The sequence below is a fragment of the Pristis pectinata genome, chromosome 5, assembly GCF_009764475.1.
Source record: "Pristis pectinata isolate sPriPec2 chromosome 5, sPriPec2.1.pri, whole genome shotgun sequence".
Classification (NCBI taxonomy): domain Eukaryota; kingdom Metazoa; phylum Chordata; class Chondrichthyes; order Rhinopristiformes; family Pristidae; genus Pristis; species Pristis pectinata.
Window position 1 is genome coordinate 71,620,348 of NC_067409.1, and position 19,760 is coordinate 71,640,107.

The 19,760-nt window shown below is 44.2% G+C and overlaps 1 protein-coding gene across 1 annotated transcript in view; it reads left to right on the forward strand.

The window, feature by feature from the left end:
* LOC127570496 (coagulation factor XIII A chain-like) overlaps positions 1-19,760 on the forward strand; it is a 106,599-nt gene that overhangs the window by 55,383 nt on the left and 31,456 nt on the right. Inside the window, exons 9-10 of the mRNA XM_052016129.1 lie at positions 9,531-9,634; positions 13,893-13,981. Of these exons, the coding sequence (XP_051872089.1) occupies positions 9,531-9,634; positions 13,893-13,981 (193 nt within the window). The remainder of the gene's footprint in view (positions 1-9,530; positions 9,635-13,892; positions 13,982-19,760) is intronic.

Here is a 19,760-nt window from a genome sequence, read left to right on the forward strand (position 1 = left end):
AAGGCTTCAAGTTCTGGAATTTCCTCCCTAAACCTTTTCTTGCCTCTTTCCTTCTCTTGCTATAAAATAAATTATAAAATCTACTCTTTTGCCCAAGATTTCGCTGATGGAGTAAAATTTTGTCAGATGTACTCCTTGGAACATTTTGCTACAGTGTGATGCTGAACAAATGGAGGTTGTTGTTGACAATTTGGATGTTCCTCTCTGAGTCTTCCTTCTAATGAGATGCAAAGGGCAGAAAATCTGCATGCTACAGTAAATTAGCTAATCTCACAGAAATGGAGGAAGGGAGACGTGGAACACAGAACATAGAACAGTACAGCACAGAAACAGGCCCTTCAGCCCACAATGTCTGTGCCAAACATGATGCCAAATTAAACTAAATCTCTTCTGCCTGTACATGGTCCATATTCCTCCATTCCCTGTATATTCATGTGTCTAGCAACCTCTTAAACACCACTATTGTATCTGCTTCCACCACTACTCCTGACAGCCCATCCCAGGCACCTACCACTTCCACTAATAATTTACCCTGCACATCCTTTATCCTCTCCCCTCACACCTTAAACGCATGCCCTCTAGTATTAGACATTGCTCTGTCAGGTCTCCCCTCAACCTCTGCCGCTCCAGAGAAAACAACCCCAGTTTGTCCAACCTCTCCTTATAGCACATGCCTCCTAATCCAGGCAGCATCCAGGTAAATCTCTTCTATACCCTTTGCAAAGCCTCCACATTCTTCCTGCAATGAGGCGACCAGAACTGCACACAATACTCCAAGTGCAGTTTAACCAAAGCTTTATATTCCTGCAACAAGACTTCCTGGCTCTGATACTCAATGCCCCGACCAAATAAAGGCAAGCATGCCATATACCTTCTTTACCACCTTACCTACTTGAGTGGCCACTTTCAGAGAGCTATGGACTTGCGCCCCAAGATTCCTCTGAACATCAGTGCTGTTAGAACATAGAAAACCTGCAGCACAATTCAGGCCCTTCGGCCCACAAAGCTGTGCCGAACATGTCCCTACCTTAGAAATTACTAGGCTTACTCATAGCCCTCTATTTTTCTCAGCTCCATGTATCTATCCAAAAGTCTCTTAAAAGACCCTATTGTATCCGCCTCCACCACCATTGCCAGTAGCCCATTTCACACACTCACCACTCTCTGAGTAAAAATCTTACCCCTGACATCTCCTCTATACCTACTCCCCACACCTTAAACCTGTGTCCTCTTGTGGCAACCATTTCAGCCCTGGGGAAAAGCCTCTGACTATCCACACGATCAATGCCTCTTTATCATCTTATATACCTCTATCAGGTCCCCCCTCATCCTCAGTCGCTCCAAAGAGAAAAGGCCGAGTTCCCTCAACCTGCTTTCATAAGGCATGCTCTGTATTCTGGGCAGCATCCTCGTAAATCTCCTCTGCACCCTTTCTATGGCTTCCACATCCTTCCTGTAGTGAGGTGACCAGAACTGAGTACAGTACTCCAAGTGGGGTCTGACCAGGGTCCTACATAGCTGCAACAATACCTCTCGGCTCCTAAATTCAATCCCACAATAGATGAAGGACAATACACCATATGCCTTCTTAACCACAGAGTCAACCTGTGCAGCTACTTTGAGCATCCTATGGACTCAGACCCCAAGATCCTTCTGATCCTCCACAATGCCAAGAGTCCTACCATTAATACTATAATCTGCTATCATATTTGACCTAACAAAATGAACCACTTCACACTTATCTGGGTTGAACTCCATCTGCCACTTCTCAGCCCAGCTTTGTATCCTATCTATGTCCCGCTGTAACCTCTGATAGCCCTCTATACTATCTACAACACATCCAACCTTTGTGTCATCTGCAAACTTACTAACCCATCCCTCCACTTCCTCATCCAGGTCATTTATAAAAATCACAAAGAGTAAGGGTGGCAGAACAGATCCTTGAGGTACACCACTGGTCACCGACCTCCACGCAGAATACGACCCTTCAACAACCACTATTTGCCTTCTGTTGGCCAGCCATTTCTGGATCCACAAAGCAATGTCCACTTGGATCCCATGCCTCCTTACTTTCTCAATAAGCCTTGCATGGGGTACCTTATCAAATGCCTTGCTGAAATCCATATACACTACATCTACTGCTCTCCCTTCATCAATGTGTTTAGTCACACCCTCAAAAAATTCAATCAGACTCGTAAGGCACGACCTGCCCTTGACAAAGCCATGCTAACTATTCCTAATCATATTATACCTCTCCAAATGTTCATAAATCCTGCCTCTCAGGATCTTCTCCATCAGCTTATCAACCACTGAGGTAAGACTCACTGGTCTATAATTTCCTGGGCTATCTCCACTTCCTTTCTTGAATAAGGGAACAATATCCACAACCCTCCAATCTTCTGGAACCTCTCCCGTCTCCATTGATGATGCAAAGATCATCGTCAGAGGCTCTGCAATCTCCTCCCTCGCCTCCCACAGCAGCCTGGGGTACACCTCAGCCGGTCCCAGCGACTTATCCAACTTGATGCTTTCCAAAAGCTCCAGCACATCCTCTTTCCTAATATCTACATGCTCAAGCTTTTCAGCCTGCTGCAAGTCCCCACTACAATCACCCAGATCTTTTTCCGTAGTGAATACTGATGTGAAGTATTCATTAAGTACCTCTGCTGTTTCTTCTGGATCCATACACACTTTCCCACTGCTGCACTTGATAGGCCCTATTCTTTCGCATCTTATCCTCTTGCTCTTCACATACTTGTAGAATGCCTTGGGGTTTTCCTTAATCCTGCCTGCCAAGGCCTTCTCATGTCCCCTTCAGGCTCTCCTAATTTCCTTCTTAAGCTACTTCCTTTTAGCCTTATACTCTTCCAGATCTTTAACATTACCTAGCTCTCTGAACCTTTTGTAAGCTTTTCTTTTCCTTTTGACTAGATTTATTATTGCCTTTGTACACCACAGTTCCTGTATCCTATCGTGACTCCCCTGTCTCATAGGAACATGCCTATGCAAAACTCCACACAAATATCCCCTGGACATTTGCCACATTTCTTCCGTACTTTTCCCTGAGAACATTTGTTCCCAATTTAAACTTCCAATTTCCTGCCTGAGAGCCTCATAATTCCCTTTACTCCAAGAAAATGCGCTTATCGTCTGTCTGTTCCTATGTCTCTCCAATGCTTTCGTAAAGGAGATAGAATTATGATCACTATCTCCAAAATGCTCTCCCACTGAGAGATCTGACACCTGACCAGGTTCATTTCTCAATACCAAATCAAGCACAGCCTCTCCTCTTGTAGGCTTATCTACATATTGTGTCAAGAATCCTTCCTGAACACAACTAACAAACGCCACCCCATCTAAACCCCTTGCTGTATGGAGATGCCAATCGATGTTTGGAAAATTAAAATCTCCCATCACAACAACTCTGTTATTTTCACACCTTTCTAGGATCTGCTTCCCTATCTGCTCCTCAATATCCCTGTTACTATTGGGCAGCCTATAAAAAACACCCAGTAAAGTTATTGACCCCTTCCTGTTCCTAACCTCCACCCACAGAGACTCCGTTGACAGTCCCTCCATGACATCCACCTTTTCTGCAGCCGTGACGCTATCTCTGATCAACAGTGCCACTCCCCCACCTCTTTTGCCTCCCTCCCTGTCATTTCTGAAACATCTAAAACCCGGCACTTGAAGCAACCATTCCAGTCCTGAGCCATCCAAGTCTCTGTAATGGCCACCACATCGTAGCTCCGAGTATTCATCCAAGCTCTAAGCTCATCTGCCTTCTTCACAATACTCCTTGCGTTAAAATAGACACATCTCAAACCGGTCTGAGCACGTCCCTTCTGTCACCTGCCTACCCTCCCTCTGGTACCTACTACTAGCTTTCTCTATTTGAGAGCCAAATACCTCTTCCCCAGTCTCTCCAGTTCAAATCCCACCCCCCAACAATTCTAGTTTAAACTCTCCCCAGTATCCTTAGCAAACCTCCCTGCCAGGATATTGGTCCCCCTGGGATTCAGGTGCAACCCGTCCTTTTTGTACAGGTCATACCTGCCCCAAAGGAGGCCCCAATGATCCAGAAATCTGAATCCGTGCCCCTTATCCTATCCCTCAGCCACGCATTTAACCTCCACCTCATTCTATTCCTATACTCACTGTCACGTGGCACAGGCAGTAATCCTGAAATTACTACCTTTGCGGTCCTGCTTCTCAACATCCTTCTTAACTCCCTATAGTCTCTTTTTAGGACCTCTTCCCTTTTCCTACCTATGTCATTGGTGCCAATATGTACCACGACCTCTGGCTGTTCTCCTTCCCCCTGCAGGATATCTTGGATGCGATCAGAAACATCCCGGACCCTGGCACCTGGGAGGCAAACTACCATCCGAGTTTCTTTCCTGCGTCCACAGAATTGCCTGTCTGCCCACCTAACTATAGAGTCCCCTATCACTACTGCCCTGCTCTCTCCTTCCCTACCCTTCTGAGCCACAGGGCCGGACTCTGTGCCAGAGACACTGCCACTGTTGCTTCCCCCAGGTAGGCCGTCTCCCCCAACAGTACTCAAGCAGGAGTACTTATTGTCAAGGGCTATAGCCACAGGGGTACACTCTAGTACCTGACTATTCCCCTTCCCCCTCCTGACTGTGACCTACTTGCCTGACTCCCGTGGCCCCGGTGTGACCACCTGCCTATAACTCCTTTCTATCACCTCCTCATTCTCTCTGACCATATGAAGGTCATCAAGCTGCATCTCCAGTTCCCTAACACGGTCCCTCAGGAGCTGCAGCTCGACACACCAGGTGCAGATGTGGTCGTCCTAGAGGCTGGGAGACTCCAGCACCTCCCACATCTGACACCGAGCACAGAAAACCGCACTCATACTGCTTCCTTTCCTCAAATCACCTACCTCTCCTCGCCTCTACGCCTAAGCCCGTTGAGCCAAAGCCCAATCACTCTGCTCCCACTCACTCCGCTGTCTGCTCCAACGCTGCCCGCTGGTTATGGCGGTTTGCTTTTTAAACTGCCTGCACGCTACCCACTTACATCACACGCCTGCGCAGTCTCACTCCACTGTTCGTGATTAGAGAGAAGAAAACACTTAGCTGCTCCGAAGTTCGCCGAAACGACCCGAATGAAACCGCCAAAGTTTCTTCTTTCTATTTTTAAACTGGCTTCTGAACCCTTCTTTGCGAAAAGGACATTGACCAAGCCTACTGCTCCTGAGCAGACTTAGGACTATTCTCGCTGAACCAACAGTTCAAGGATCATGTGGACAGCTGGTCCTGACCTTTTCAAGGGTAACTGTGGAGGGCAAAGTGTGTTGGCCTGTCCAGCCAGACCCCACATCCCACGAATGAATAAAAAATGCACAGAACTACACAGTTGCCAAACACACAGTGAATGAAAGGCTTTGTGTTTCTACAGCACCTTTCCATCTCTTTCAGAATATCCTGAAGTACCCAGAGAGGCACTTTCTGAAGCATAGTCACTGCTGTAATGTGAGAAATGCAGCACCAATTTATGCACAGCAAGATCCCACAAGTAGCAGTGAGATCATGACCAGGTGGACTGTTTCTTGCAATGTTCACTGAACATAAGAACATAAGAAAACCGGAGCAGGAGTAGGCCACTCAGCCCCTCAAGCCTGCCCCACCATTCCATATGATCATGGCTGATCTGCCCCAGGCCTCACCTCCTCATCTGTGCCAGTTCCCCAGAGCCCACTATGCCCTGATCTTCTAAAAGCTATCTACCTCCTCCTTAAACACCTCCAGTGAATCGGCCTCCACAACCTTCCAGGGTAGAGAATTCCAGAGATTCACCAACCTCTGTAAAAAGTTGAGTTTTAAATGACCCACCTCCAAATCCTGTAATGGCGCTCTCTTGTTCAGGATTCTCCCACGAGTTAAACCAGACCCAAACTGACCAAGACACCAGAGAGGTGATTAGATCTGGGTTTAATGTCCCATTTCAAAGGCCATACTTTTAACAATGAAGCACGCCCTTAGGATTGCACTGAAGTCTTGATCCTACTTCAGTGCACATTATAAATAATGGTCACTCAACCAGAGAGTAAATTGCTAAATTGGTTTACTATTGTCACATGTACTGAGGTGCAGTGAAAAACTTCGTTTTGCACGCCATCCATACAGATCATTTCATCACATCAGTACATTGAGGTTGTACAAGGGAAAACAATAACAGAATGCAGAATATAGTGTTACAGTTACAGAGAAAGTGCAGTTCAGGCAGACTATAAGGACAAGGCTATGACAAGGTAGAGCGTGAGGTCAGGTATTCAGCAATGGAGCAGAGGAGATGTCTATCAACATTCCTTTATAGTACAATCATGATATGTGCCTAACATGGGGCTGATTCACCTCCTTACTCAATAGAACCGCAGCAAGTGGATTCCTTCTGTGACTGAAATAATTGATAGGCTTATTAATAACTACAGGAACTGCATCAAAAAATTAGTTACTTGGGGATAATATTTACCGGATTGGGTATTTCCAGTTCATTCATTCATAACTGGAGTGTTTATATGCCTTCTCTTTACTCCACTGCCCCAGCTCACTCTCCTCCCTCAAGGCACAGCTCCATGCCTGGTCCCAGATGGACTACCATTGACAAAAAAAAATTGTATTTAAATGTGATTTCAATTAAAGAATATTCTTAACATACCTTGTGCTAATTTTTATTATTCAACATCTGAAGATTACTTGTAGGTATTTTTAAATAATTGAAAGCATGGATATTTAAACTTGAAAGTTAAAAAGAGCTCTCTGTGTTCAAAGAGTTAATGTAGTTTGGCATTCTCAAATAAGCTTGTCTCCTGGGATTGAGGATGATCTTGTCTAATTGGAATATATTTAGATTGTTCCCAGCTGTTTGCTACATTTGAATTTGGGTTTCTGTAGTTGAAAGCAAATGCCTGACTTCAGCTCACAATCACATCTATTTTTTTGTTGAGAGAATTGGCAAACAGCCCATAATTTCTGGAAATGAAATAGATGAAAATGTCTTGCATTTCGATAGTGCCTTCACAGCCTCATCTCCATGCTCTTCACAACCATTGAATTGCAAGTGTGGTCACTCACTGTTGTAATGTAGGGAATGTGGCAGCCAATCTGTGCACAGCAAGACCCCACAAATTCTAGTGTTATCAGAAGGCAGAGAAATTCATGTCCCGTCACTAGCACTACAAACGAATGAGATCGTTCAGTGCTGATGGGACTTAGATACACACTATTTACATTGTAGCCACCTCCTGACATTTGGGTCCTATTATTTCACTGGACCCAAACATCAGGAGGTGGCTGTAGTGTACAATCAATTAACTCATTGCTGCTTAGTGCTAGTGAGTGAGGATGAACTTCCCCCCAATCTGTTTTTGTAGAGTCATACAGAACTGAAACAGGGCCTTCGCCCCAACTAGTCCATGTCAACCAAGTTGCCTAACTGAGCTTGTCCCATTTGCCTGCATTTGGCCCATATCCCTCAAAACCTTTTCTATCCATGTACCTGTCCAAATGTCTTCCAAATGTTATTGTACCTACCTCAACCACTTCCTCTGGCAGCTCATTCCATATGCACACCAGCCTCTGTGTGAAAAACTTGCCCCTCAGGTCCCTTTAAATCTTTCCTCTCTCACCTTAAGCCTGTGCCCTCTAGTTCTTGATTCCCCAACCCTGGGAAAAAGACTGTGTGCAGTCACCCTACTTATGCCGCTCATGATTTTACACACCTCTATAAGGTCACCCCTCTTTCTACGCTCCTACGGAGAAAAAGCCCAATCTCTCCCTATAACCCATTCCCTCAAGTCTTGGCAACATCCTCACAAATTTTTTCTGCACTCTTTCCAGCTTAGTGGCATCTTTCCTAAAGCAGGGTGGCCAAAACTGAACACAATACTCCAAGTGCAGCCTCACCACCATCTTGTACACAACCTGACAACATCTTTAAGGTGTTGATTAATGGATAACGATTGGCCAGACCATCTCCTGGAGCTCCCTTACTCACCTTCAAAGGAACAGCTTGAAATATCTGGGTTTCTCTTTAACATCTCATCCAAAAGACAGTGCCTCTGACAGTGCCAGGTGAAATGCCTGCTGTGATTGTTATTTGAATTGAACTTCTGGCTCCAAGTGATGAGGGTACCACACATTCAGGCAGAACTGATGTTAAATGACATTATTTGTTGTTTGCAGTTGTGCTGTAACACGTAACTTCCTACTGCCAGGTGAAAGGCAAGCAATTCCCTTTATACAGTATTAACAATTCTTTTCTCACTTCTTACAGAGTCACAGAATGGTTACAACCGAGAATGAGGCATTCAGCTCATCAAGTGCATGCTGGCTCTGTGCAAAAGCTATCCAATCAGTTCTGTTCCCCACAGCTCTGCAACTTCTTTCCTTTATGATATTTATCCACTTCCCTTTTGAATTTGTCTTCACTACTCCCCCTGGAGCCTAATCTGCATGGTAGTGTAGTGATTAACGTAATGCTATTACAGCGCCAGTGACCCAGGTTCAATTCTGGCTGCTGTCTGTAAGGAGTTTATATGTTGTCCCCGTGTCTGCGTGGGTTTCCTCCAGGTGCTCCGGTTTCCTCCCACATTTCAAAGACGTACGGGTTCGAAAGTTATGGGCATGCTACGTTGGCGCCAGAAGCATGGCGACACTTGAGGGCTGCCCCAGAACACTCTACGCAAAAGATGCATTTCACTGTGTGTTCCAATGTATATGTGACTAATAAAGATATCTTATCTTATCTAAGTCATTTCCAGTTCTTTTGCCAGTCACCTTCATTCTGTGTCCCTGGTTCTTGACCCCTGCTCCCCCTATCTACCTTGTGTGTGCCCTTCATGATCTGAAATACCTGTATCAGATCCCCTCTCAACCTCTTCTGGTTCAAGGAGAACCACCCAGTTTCTCCAGTCTATCCACAGAATTGAAGTCCCTCATCCTTGGAATCACTTGGTAAATCTCTTCTGTATCTTCTTGAAAGCTTTCACATCTTTGCTGAATTTTGGTGCCTAGAACCGGACACAATTGTGGCCGAGCCAGTGTTTTATGAAGATTCATCATGACTTCCTTGCTCTTGCTCTCTGCGTGATTTCACTGCTGCTCTCCCACTTCCTGTCACTTAGCCAATTTTCCAATTGCTGCTACAATCCTTTCCACTCAACCTCAATGACTTTTTACAACTATTATGAAGCACTTTATCAAATGCCTATTGAAAGTCTGTTCACGACACATCAACTGCATTTTTCTCTTCAACCCTCTCTGTTACCTCATCAAAAAGACTCTATTAATTAAGTTAAACTCATTCTGCCTTTATAAAATCCATTTCGGCATTCTCTAATCAATCCACGCTTACTAATTCTGTTCTCAATCCTCATTTCAGATAAGATTGTGGCAGAAAAGAATGAGGTTATCCTGCTTGTTTTTCCCAATATTAGTTTGTGTTCTTTGTTTAATATTCGGACTTACGAGTATCCTATTGTCTTCTTTATTACACCGTAGGAACTACCATTGCTGGAATGAGGCCTGGATGACCAGGTCAGATCTTCCACCAGGTTATGGTGGTTGGCAAGCTGTGGATGCCACACCTCAAGAAACAAGTGAAGGTGTGTCACTAGGTGTATTAGTCAATGGGAATTTATTTTTTGATGTTGATATTTAAAATTGTGGCAGAAAAAGCCAATAACTATTGAACTATGAGAAAATGCATCCTCGAGAAATATAATGTATCCCTTGGTAATTCATGGCTGAGTGAACATCTCCTTGTGGCTTTTGCTTCTTGTGATCCCTCTTGGAAAAATATATCATCAGAGAAATGGACTGAATTTTACCCAAAGTGTTGCAGGGAGACTTAGGCTGAGCACATTTAGAACATAGTACAGTACATAGTACATAGTACAACACAGTACAGCACAGGAACAGGCCCTTCGGCCCATGATGTTGTGTTGAACTAATTAAGCTAATGACACCTAATCCCTTCTGTCTGCACGTGGTCCATATCCCTCCATTCCCTACCTATTCATGTGCATATCTAAGAGCCTCTTAAACGCCTCTATTGTATCCGTCTCCATCACCATCCCTGGCAGCACATTCCAGGCACCCACGACTCTCTGTGTAAAAAATTTTGCCCCACACATCTCCTTTGAACCTTCCCCTGACACCTTCAATGCAAGCTCTCTAGTATTAGACATTTCAACCCCAGGAAAAATATACCAGCTGTCGACTATATCTATGCCTCTCATAATTTTATCAACTTCCATCAGGTCTCCCCTCAGCCTCTGGCACTCCAGAGAAAACAACACAAGTTTGTCCAACCTCTCCTTATAGCACATACCCTCTAATCCAGGCAGCATCCTGGTAAACCTCTTTTGCACCCTCTCCAAAACCTCCACATCCTTCCTACAATGGGGTGACCAGAATTGAATGCAATACTCCAGATGTGGTCTAACCAGAGTTTTATAAAGCTGTAACATAACTTCTGATCTGTTGGACATTCCTTTTTGCAGTGTCGAGTAACAGTGATTAACGTTTTTCTGCCTCAATCTAAAAGGGAGACAGTTTCTATATTAGGCTTTGTTCTTATCTTATACATCAAGTTTACAAGCCCAGCAACAGGCCAGCCTGCATTTTTCAGCCATCCCTAAATGCTTTCATTCTGTTGAAGAATATAAGCTGAAGAGGCCAGGGAATTGGTGTGGGGTGACACCACCCCTTGGGGTTTCCAGCACTAGCTAAGTATGGGTTGGTGTGGAGATGAAGATACTAAACTGAGGGAAAGACAGCTGAACTCCCTGATATCTTGCCTGTTGGACACTGGACCATAGATTTACTCAACACAGAATGAAGCCATTTAGCCCTTCATGCCTCTACTGGGGTACCGAGATTAGCACTGGATGATTTATAGAGCTAACCACGCAGTCTCTGCACAGTGCAGTGGGCCTCCTCCTCACTCATAGCAATGATATCAGATCCAAGCACATGGGCAGGAAATTGGGAGCAGAATGGCTTGATGTTCAAACTGCCCCTCGACCAGAAAACCTTAGTCAAAACATCCATATGCCATCTAGAAACCCAGGTATTATCACCATGTTGCAAAGTATAGAATAAACTAGGCTTGGAATTTGCTTTAAGGCAACTTGTGTCAGCTCCCTTAATGACTCTCAAAGGAGAGGAAACATTGTCTTGACAAGTTTCAGTATGAGCTCAGTACCATTGACGTTGTGTTAAATCAGGCTCCACAGTACTGACAGGAGGAGAAAGCAAGTTCACCACAAATGGAATTCATTAGAAACGAGAAAAGAAATCAGGCTTGAGAAACGTGGAATAACAAACTGAGAAAAAAACCTACAAGTGATGGATAACTGAAATAAAACCAGAAAATGATGGAGATATAATGCAGGACAGGCAGCTCCCATACAGAGAAGGCAGCTTGGGATATTTCAAGTTTGCATATCACTGGAAGCAAAGATGAATGGGTTCTAGTAACCCTGGAAAAAGCAGCAGGGCTGAGGAGAACAAGCAGATCCACTAATCAGAGAGGGCTGGGTAAAAAAATAGTTTTGTTGATGGGAGATGAATAAGCAAACAAGGATACAGCAACACATGAATTTCCAGATGAATTTTGATTGGATTATTTGCCAGCTAATAATTTTATCATGATGTTATTTTTGAATGCATTTTATTGAGTTGAATGGGGACATTTCTAGAAATTGCTCATACCCTTGCCTTCTTGCCTTGTATTGCAGTTTTTTTTTGGTTGCTATCAGATCTCTGATCAGAATGAAATTAAGATGGAAAAGTTTGACATAAGCCTTTGCAACTTCTCCCAATATCACCTATGCATGCAAGGACACCAGTTTATTGGTAGGGCTATCCTCAATTATAACGCAGTAAATGCTATACCAGCTCAGAAGACCATATTGGTTCATTGCCTCCTCTACTGCTTTGTTTCATCCTGGGCCAGTCATCTGGGTCTTCTGGGTTGTCACTTACCACTTCATAGCTCAGATGTTCATGTGGCAGTTCCATCGTCTGTGAAGCTGGGTTTGGTCTCCTTGCCAAAGAGATCCTATGGTGAGTTTAAAACCGTGAGTCATTTAGACAGAGTGAGTGAAGGGAGATTGTTTCCAGTGGCAGGGGGTGAAGAATGAGAGAAAGCAGGTTTGAGACGATTGGTAAAGGAAGCAGAAGTGAGAAGAGGAAACCCATTCCTGATCAGGATCTGGAATCCGGTATTCAGTAGTATTTTTATTCTCTTTCTTGATGCATGTACTCTATTTTTTTTTCATGGATTCAATAAAAGTATTGTAAAAGAAAGGATCTGGAATCCTGACGAGGCAATGAATCAGCAGCAGTGTTCAAAATGGGACTGGAAATACTAGTGAAGGTGATGACAGCGGGATTGGTCAGGTAGCTCATCAGAAGAAGCCAGTGTAGACTCAATAGCCTCCTCGATTCATTTTCTGAGATCTGAGAATCACAGGCAAGGCCAGCTTTTATTACCCATCCCTAATTGCCCTTGAGAAGGTGAGGGTGAGCCGCTTTCATGAACCACTGCAGCCCTCCCGGTGAAGCTGCTCCCACAGTGCTGTTGGGGAGGGAGTTCCAGGATTTAGACCCAGTGATGATGAAGGAACGGTGATGTATTTCCAAGTCAGGATGGCGTGTCACTTGGAGGGGAACCTGCAGGTGGTGGTGTTCCCATGCAACTGCTGCCCTTGTCCTTCTTGGGTTTGGAAGGTGCTGATGGAGTAGGATTGGCGAGAACGGCAGTGCATTTTGTCAATGGTGCACACTGCAGATATTATGCACTGGCAGTGGAGGGAATGAATGTTTACAGTGATGGATGGGGTGCCAGTCAAGTGGGCTGCTTTTTCCTGAATGGTATTGAGCTTCTTGGGAGTTGTTGCAGCTACAATCACCCAGACAAGCAGAGAATATTTGCTAACACTCCTGACTTATGCTTTGGAGATAGTGGAGAGGCCTGGGGCCAGCAGGAGGTAAGCCACTCATCACAGAATATCAGTCCTTTCACCTGTTCTTGTAGCTGTGGTATTTATGTGGATGCTCCAATTGAGATTCTGGGTCAATAGTTACCTCCAGGATATTGATGCTGGGGAAGCTCTGTGATTGAAAAGCCATTGAATGTTAAGGGTAGGTGGTTAGACTCTCTGCTGTTGGAGATGATCATTGCCTTTCACAAACGTCGCTTAATGAGGTCTTGCTAACAAGGGCATGAATTACTTCATTTGCTGAGAAGCTGCAAATCATGTAGAACATTGTGCAATCATCACTAAACATCGCCAATTCTGATCCTCCAATGGAAGGAAGGTCATTGATAAACAGCTGAAGATGTTTGGGCCTAGGACACTGCACTGAGGAACTCCTGCAGTGATGACTTGGGGCTAGGATGATTGATCTTCATCACCCACAAACATCTTCTTCTGTGTGAGGTATAACTCCAACCAGTGGAGAGTTTTCTCTTGATTCCCAGTGATTTCAATTTTACCAGGGCTCCTTGATGCAACACTCAGTGAAATGCTGTCTCTATGTTTGGACCAAGGCCTCATTCCATGGTACTCTTTGTAAGATTGAGATTGAATGTGGCCTGCTTTGACCTCACTGTTTACCTCTTTGGTACTTAACTGATTATCTTCCTGTCTAATGATTGGAACTTTTTCTTATAATTAAAAATAATTTACATCAACAATCTGATGGTCACTGAATGCATTTCACTCTCAATTACTCTCTTATTGCCAGACTAAATTAGCCACTCGTGGTTCAATTGATAAAGCAACAGGAAATTCTGGCTAAGTGTTTTCCCATAAATTGTACATCTTAATATTACCGTCTTCCTTTCCCCAGGCATGTACAGATGTGGGCCAGTCTCTGTTAAGGCCATAAAACAGGGGAAGGTTTTCCTTCCATTTGATGGACCTTTCGTTTATGCAGAGGTAAGTGGAAACTCTCAGTTGTACAGCAGCAGATTTTAGATGATATTATATGGATGAATAATTATTATCATATTTTCATAAAATCCATCCCAGGTGTGAATTATATTTCCTTTCAAGGTACCAATGTCACTGAGAATTCAAGACACAAGAGACTGCAGATGCTGGAATCTGGGAGCAACAAGCAAGATGCTGGAAGAACTCATTGAAACGTTGACCATCCCTTTGCCTCTACAGATGCTGCCTGACCTGATGAGATTCCCCCCTCCCCAACCCCTCCCCCACAATCTGGTTCCAGCTACCATTCACTTCTCCCCTAATGGTTCCCATTCTCACCTCCTTTACTTACCCGAATCCAGCTCTGGTAGTACTTTGTGTTCCTGCTTATCTCTCTCCAGCTGCTGTCTCCGATCTTCACGCTCCCCTCCCCTCACCTTGCTCCATCTGTTCCCCCCCCCACTTTTTCCTCTCTCTCTTTGTCTGCCTCCAGCTATCATTCACCAGCCACTGTCTTCCAACTCCCCCACCCCTTCACCTCGCCTACCTGGAACTACCTGCCTGGCACCGTACACCCTTCCTCAGTTCACCAGTCGCCTTGGAATCCCTTCTCACCACTCCCCTGCTCCTCTTTATACTGGCCCTTTCCTCTCACCACTCTCAGTCCTGATGCAGGGTTTTGACCCAAAACATCAACAATTCCTTTCCCCTCCACAGATGCTGCTTAACCCGCTGAGTTCCTCCAGAAGATTATTTGTTGCTCCAAATTCCAGCATCTGCAGTCTCTTATGTCTCCTCCAGCAGTTTGTGTGTTCTCCCAGTCTAAGTTGTCTGTTGTAAAATCAGTGATTTCTAGTGGAGTGTAAGAGACTGAGGGGAGATCTCATAGAGGTATATAAAATCATGAGGGGCATAGGTAGTCTGACTAGTCTTTTTTTCCAGGGTTGGGGAATCAAAAACTAGAGGACATGGTTTTAAGGTTAGAGGTGGAAGGTTTAATAAGAATCTAAGAGGCAACTTTTTTCACACAGCTGGTGGTAGATATATGGAATCAGCTGCCAGAGGAAGTGGATGAGGCAGGTACATTCGATACACTGATGAAGTATGTGAACAGGTATATGGATGACAAGAGTTTAGAGAGATATGGGCCAAGTGCTGGGAAATGGGATTAGCTTGGATATACATCTTGGTCGGCATGGTTGGTTGGACCAGAGCTGTACAACTCTATGACTAGTGCAGTGACACAAGTGCAAAAGCTTCTGGCTCTGTCCCACTCCCACTAAACAGCTGAGACTCGACTTCCCTTTCAGACTCCCACAATAGCTGCCGTTGTTAACAACTTCCCTCTCCTCATCACTGTCCCCATTCTTTTCAAATATTGTATAGTTACCGTACTGCCTAAAAAAAGCACATCCCTGAATCCCTGACCCATTGATCCATGCACCCACTGCCCTACCTCCACCTCCTTCCTCCATGTTGCTGCTGCCCAAATCCATGCCAGCTTTTCCTATGACCTTTCCAATCTAGTTTTGGCCCGGCTACAGACCTGAATGGCCCCCTTTCAAAGGCAGTCACCTTGACCTTCTCCATTGCCACAACATTTCAAAATCACTGCTTTACAGTCTAGTAGGCTGCCCCTGCCTTCATTCATTGTTTTTTGTCCATTGACAACCAGAAAATTATCAGTGATTTTCTTTCTTACTCTCCATCTTGGAGGACATCCTTCATTATGGTGGATGGCTAAATGAGATAACTGGGAACAGACCTGGCAGCTTAAAACTGAGCATCTATGTGGCGCTGTGGGCCACCAGCAGCAGAAAGGTTCACCCCCACAGTCTGTAACCTCATGGTCCAGCACATCCCCCACTCTATCATCACTGTCAAACAAGGGCGTCAACCCTGCTTCAGTGTGGGGTGCAGCAGAATGTGCTAGGAGCAACATCAGGTGTACCCAAAACAAGGTGCCAACCTTGTGAAGCTGCAACACAGGACTACCTGCTCGCTAAACAGCATGCAATAAACAGAGCAAAGCCAGCCCACAATCTACGGATCAGGTTAAATCTTTATATTCCTACGACGTCTGGTCACGAATGGAGACACAAGAGATGGCAGATGCTGGAATCTGGAGCAACAAACAAGCTGCTGGAGGAACTCAGTGGGTCAGGCAGCTCGATGCAGGGTTTTGACCTGAAGCATCAACAATTCCTTTCCTCCCACAGATGCTGCTTGACCCACTGAGTTCCTCCAGCAGTTTGTTTGTTGGTTATGAATGGTGGTGGACAATTAAACAGCTAACAGGAGGAGGCTCCAAGAACATTCTTGTCCTCAGTGATGGCGAGGTTCAGCATGTAAGCATTAAAGGCAAGGCTGGAACATTAGCAACCATCTTCAGCCAGAAGTGCCGAGTGGATGGTCCATCTTGGCTTTCTTCTGAGACCCCCCACTATCACAGAAGCCAGTCTTCAGCCAATTCAATTCACTCCATGTGATATCAAGAAATGGCTGAAAGCTGTAGGTACACCAAAGGATTTAGAACAATAGGACCATAGAACAGTACAGCACAATACAGGCCCTTCGGCCCACCACGTTGTGCCGCCCTTCAAACCACACCTAAGACTACCTAACCCCTTCCCCCCACATATCCCTCTATCTTAAATTCCTCCATATGCTTATGTAACAAGCTCTTGAACTTGACCAATGTATCAGCCTCCACCACCACCCCAGGCAGTGTATTCCATGCACCAACCACTCTCTGGGTGAAAAACCTCCCTCTGATATCCCCCTTGAACTTCCCACCCATTACCTTAAAGCCATGTCCTCTTGTTTTGAGTATTGATGCCCTGGGAAAGAGGTGCTGGCTGTCCACTCTATCTATTCCTCTTAATATCTTGAATACCTCTATCATGTCTCCCCTCATCCTCCTCCTCTCCAATGAGTAAAGCCCTAGCTCCTTTAGTCTCTCCTCATAATCCATACTCTCTAATCAAGGCAGCATCCTGGTAAATCTCCTCTGCACCCTTTCCAACGCCTCCACATCCTTCCTATAATGAGGTGACCAGAACTGGACACAGGAAGTGTGGCGTAACCAGAGTTTTGTAAAGTTGCATCATTACTTTGCGGATCTTAAACTCGATCCCACGACTTATGAAAGCTAACATCCCATAAGCTTTCTTAACTACCCTATCTACCTGTGAGGCAACTTTCCGTGATCTGTGGATATGAACCCCCAGATCCCTCTGCTCCTCCACACTGCCCAGAATCCTGCCATTTACCTCATACTCTGCCTTGGAGTTTGTCCTTCCAAAGTGTACTACCTCACACTTCTCTGGATTGAACTCCATCTGCCACTTGTCAGCCCAGCTCTGCATCCTATCAATATCCCTCTTGTAAGCTTCGACAGCCTTCCAAAGCTCCAAATTTGGGACCAGACAACATCCCAACTGTAGTACTGAAGACTTGTGTTTCCAGGACTAGCTGTACCTCTCACCTCAGTGTCGCACCACACGTTACAACACTGACATTTACCCAACAATGTGGAGAATTGCCCAGGTAGAAGTTGTTTAAAGTTCCACAACCAATAGTGGTCATGAAGAACATAGTAAAAATCAGGAAATTAGATGTCCATGTAACAAGAGTAATACAATAGTCTTGGGGACTGTAATCGACTTATAGTGTGGACAAATTCATAAAATGTATAAGAAATTGTTTTCTAGGTTATTATACTGAGGAAACAATAGGGAATGGGCTATCTTAGATCTAAGAAGATAAGATAAGGTACAGGTATCTTTATTAGTCACATGTACATCGAAACACAGTGAAATACATCTTTTGCGTAGAGTGTTCTGGGGGCAGCCTGCAAGTGTCACCATGCTTCCGGTGCCAACATAGCATGCCCACAACTTCCTAACCCGTACGTCTTTGGAATGTGGGAGGAAACGGGAGCACCCGGAGGAAACCCATACGATACGGGGAGAACGTACAAACTCCTTACAGACAGCGGCCGGAATTATCACTGGCACTGTAATAGCATTATACTAACCACTACACTACCGTGTGCAATGAGAAAGACTTAATAATAAACTGTAGTCAAAGAGCCTTTGGGGAACAGTGATCATAATATGATAGAGATTTATATAAAGATTGAGAGTGATTTAATCCAATCTGAAACCAGGGTCTTAAATCTAAACAGTGAAAACTACGAAGGTATAAGGCATAAGTTGGCTGTGGTAGACTGGGAAAAGGTCTGAGAGTAAATAAGTAATGGCCAACTCTTAAGAAGTTAGTACGTAGTTTACTGCAATTACCCATCCCTTGAATGCACAAAAACCCAAAGGGTAAAATGGTCCATCTGTGCTAATCATAAGAAGTTGAGGGTTGTATCAGATTAAAGGACAAAGACTTGCCATGAGAACATTAAGTCTGGTGACTAGAAAAATTTCAGATTTCAGGAAAGGAAAGTCAAGGTATTGACAAGGAAAGAGAAAGTGGAGTACAAGAGTGGTCTAGCAAGAGACATAAAAACAGCACTGTGAAAGCTTCTACAGATATGTAACAAGAAAAGATTAGCATGAGTCAATACAGACTGAGATAGGGGAAATCATATTGGAAAGGTGTGTGGGTTGATGGGTTAAGTGGCTGAGTGTATAGGTGAGTGTTAGAGTCTGGGGGAAGCTGATGAGAATGTGGAGAGAGTAAAATGAGATTGGTGTAGGATTAGTGTAAATGGGTTCTTGATGGAGGATGCAGATTCAGTGGTCTGAAGGGCCTGTTTCCATGTTGTGTGACTCTATGAAATAAGGAAGGAGTAAAGAAATTAAACAAATATTTGTTTGTGTCTTCATGGGAGAAAACACAGAAACCATCCCAGAAATAGTAGAGAATAACAGGTCATGTGTGATTGAGGATTGCAAAGAAATTAGCATTTGGCAAAAGAATTAATAGTAATGATATTACCGGAATAGAATAGTAATAAATCCCCAGGAAATGATCTTTTTCCAATCTTTTGAAAGATAGTGGATACACAGCTTGTTATCTTCTAAAATTCCACAGATTCCAGAACGTTTCCCTGGATTGGATTATATCCCACTATTTAAGAAAGTAAGGAATGAGAAAATTATGGACCACTTAGCCTGATTTCAGTAATATGGAACATGCTCGAATCTATTGTTAAGGAATAGGATTGAAATGAGTCAATTTTAAGCCATTAGAATTTTTTGAGGCTGCAATGAGCAGTATAAATAGGGGGAACGATTGGGTGGGGTGTATTTAAGTTTTCAGAAGGCTTTTAATAAGATGCTGCAGAAAAAGTTATTAAACAAAATTAGAGTACATGGGATTTGGGGTTACCTACAGGTGTAAATTTGATTAACAAACAGAAAGAGATCAGGATAAAGCCTGGACATTGTCATGTTGGGAGGCTGTGACTAATGGGTTGCCACAGATTGGTTCAGGGGCTGCAGCCGTTCATAATCTATTCATTGATTTGGATAAAGGGATCATGTTTAAAATATCCAAGGTTGCTAATGGTACTGAGCTGAGTAGCAGCATGGGTTGTGAGGTGCACAGAGGCTTTAGGGGATTTAAAATGGCTAATTCAATAGGGCAGGTGGAATATAATGTGGAAAAGTGTGGGGCATCCATTTTGGTCAAAAAGAAAGAGGGACTATTTTTAAATGGTAAGAGATTTAAGGGTGTTGATACTCAGAGGGACCTGGAGTTTATTGTACACAAATCATTGAAAGTTAACAGAGAAATACAGGAAGGGTTGGGGAGGTAGATTGTGCCT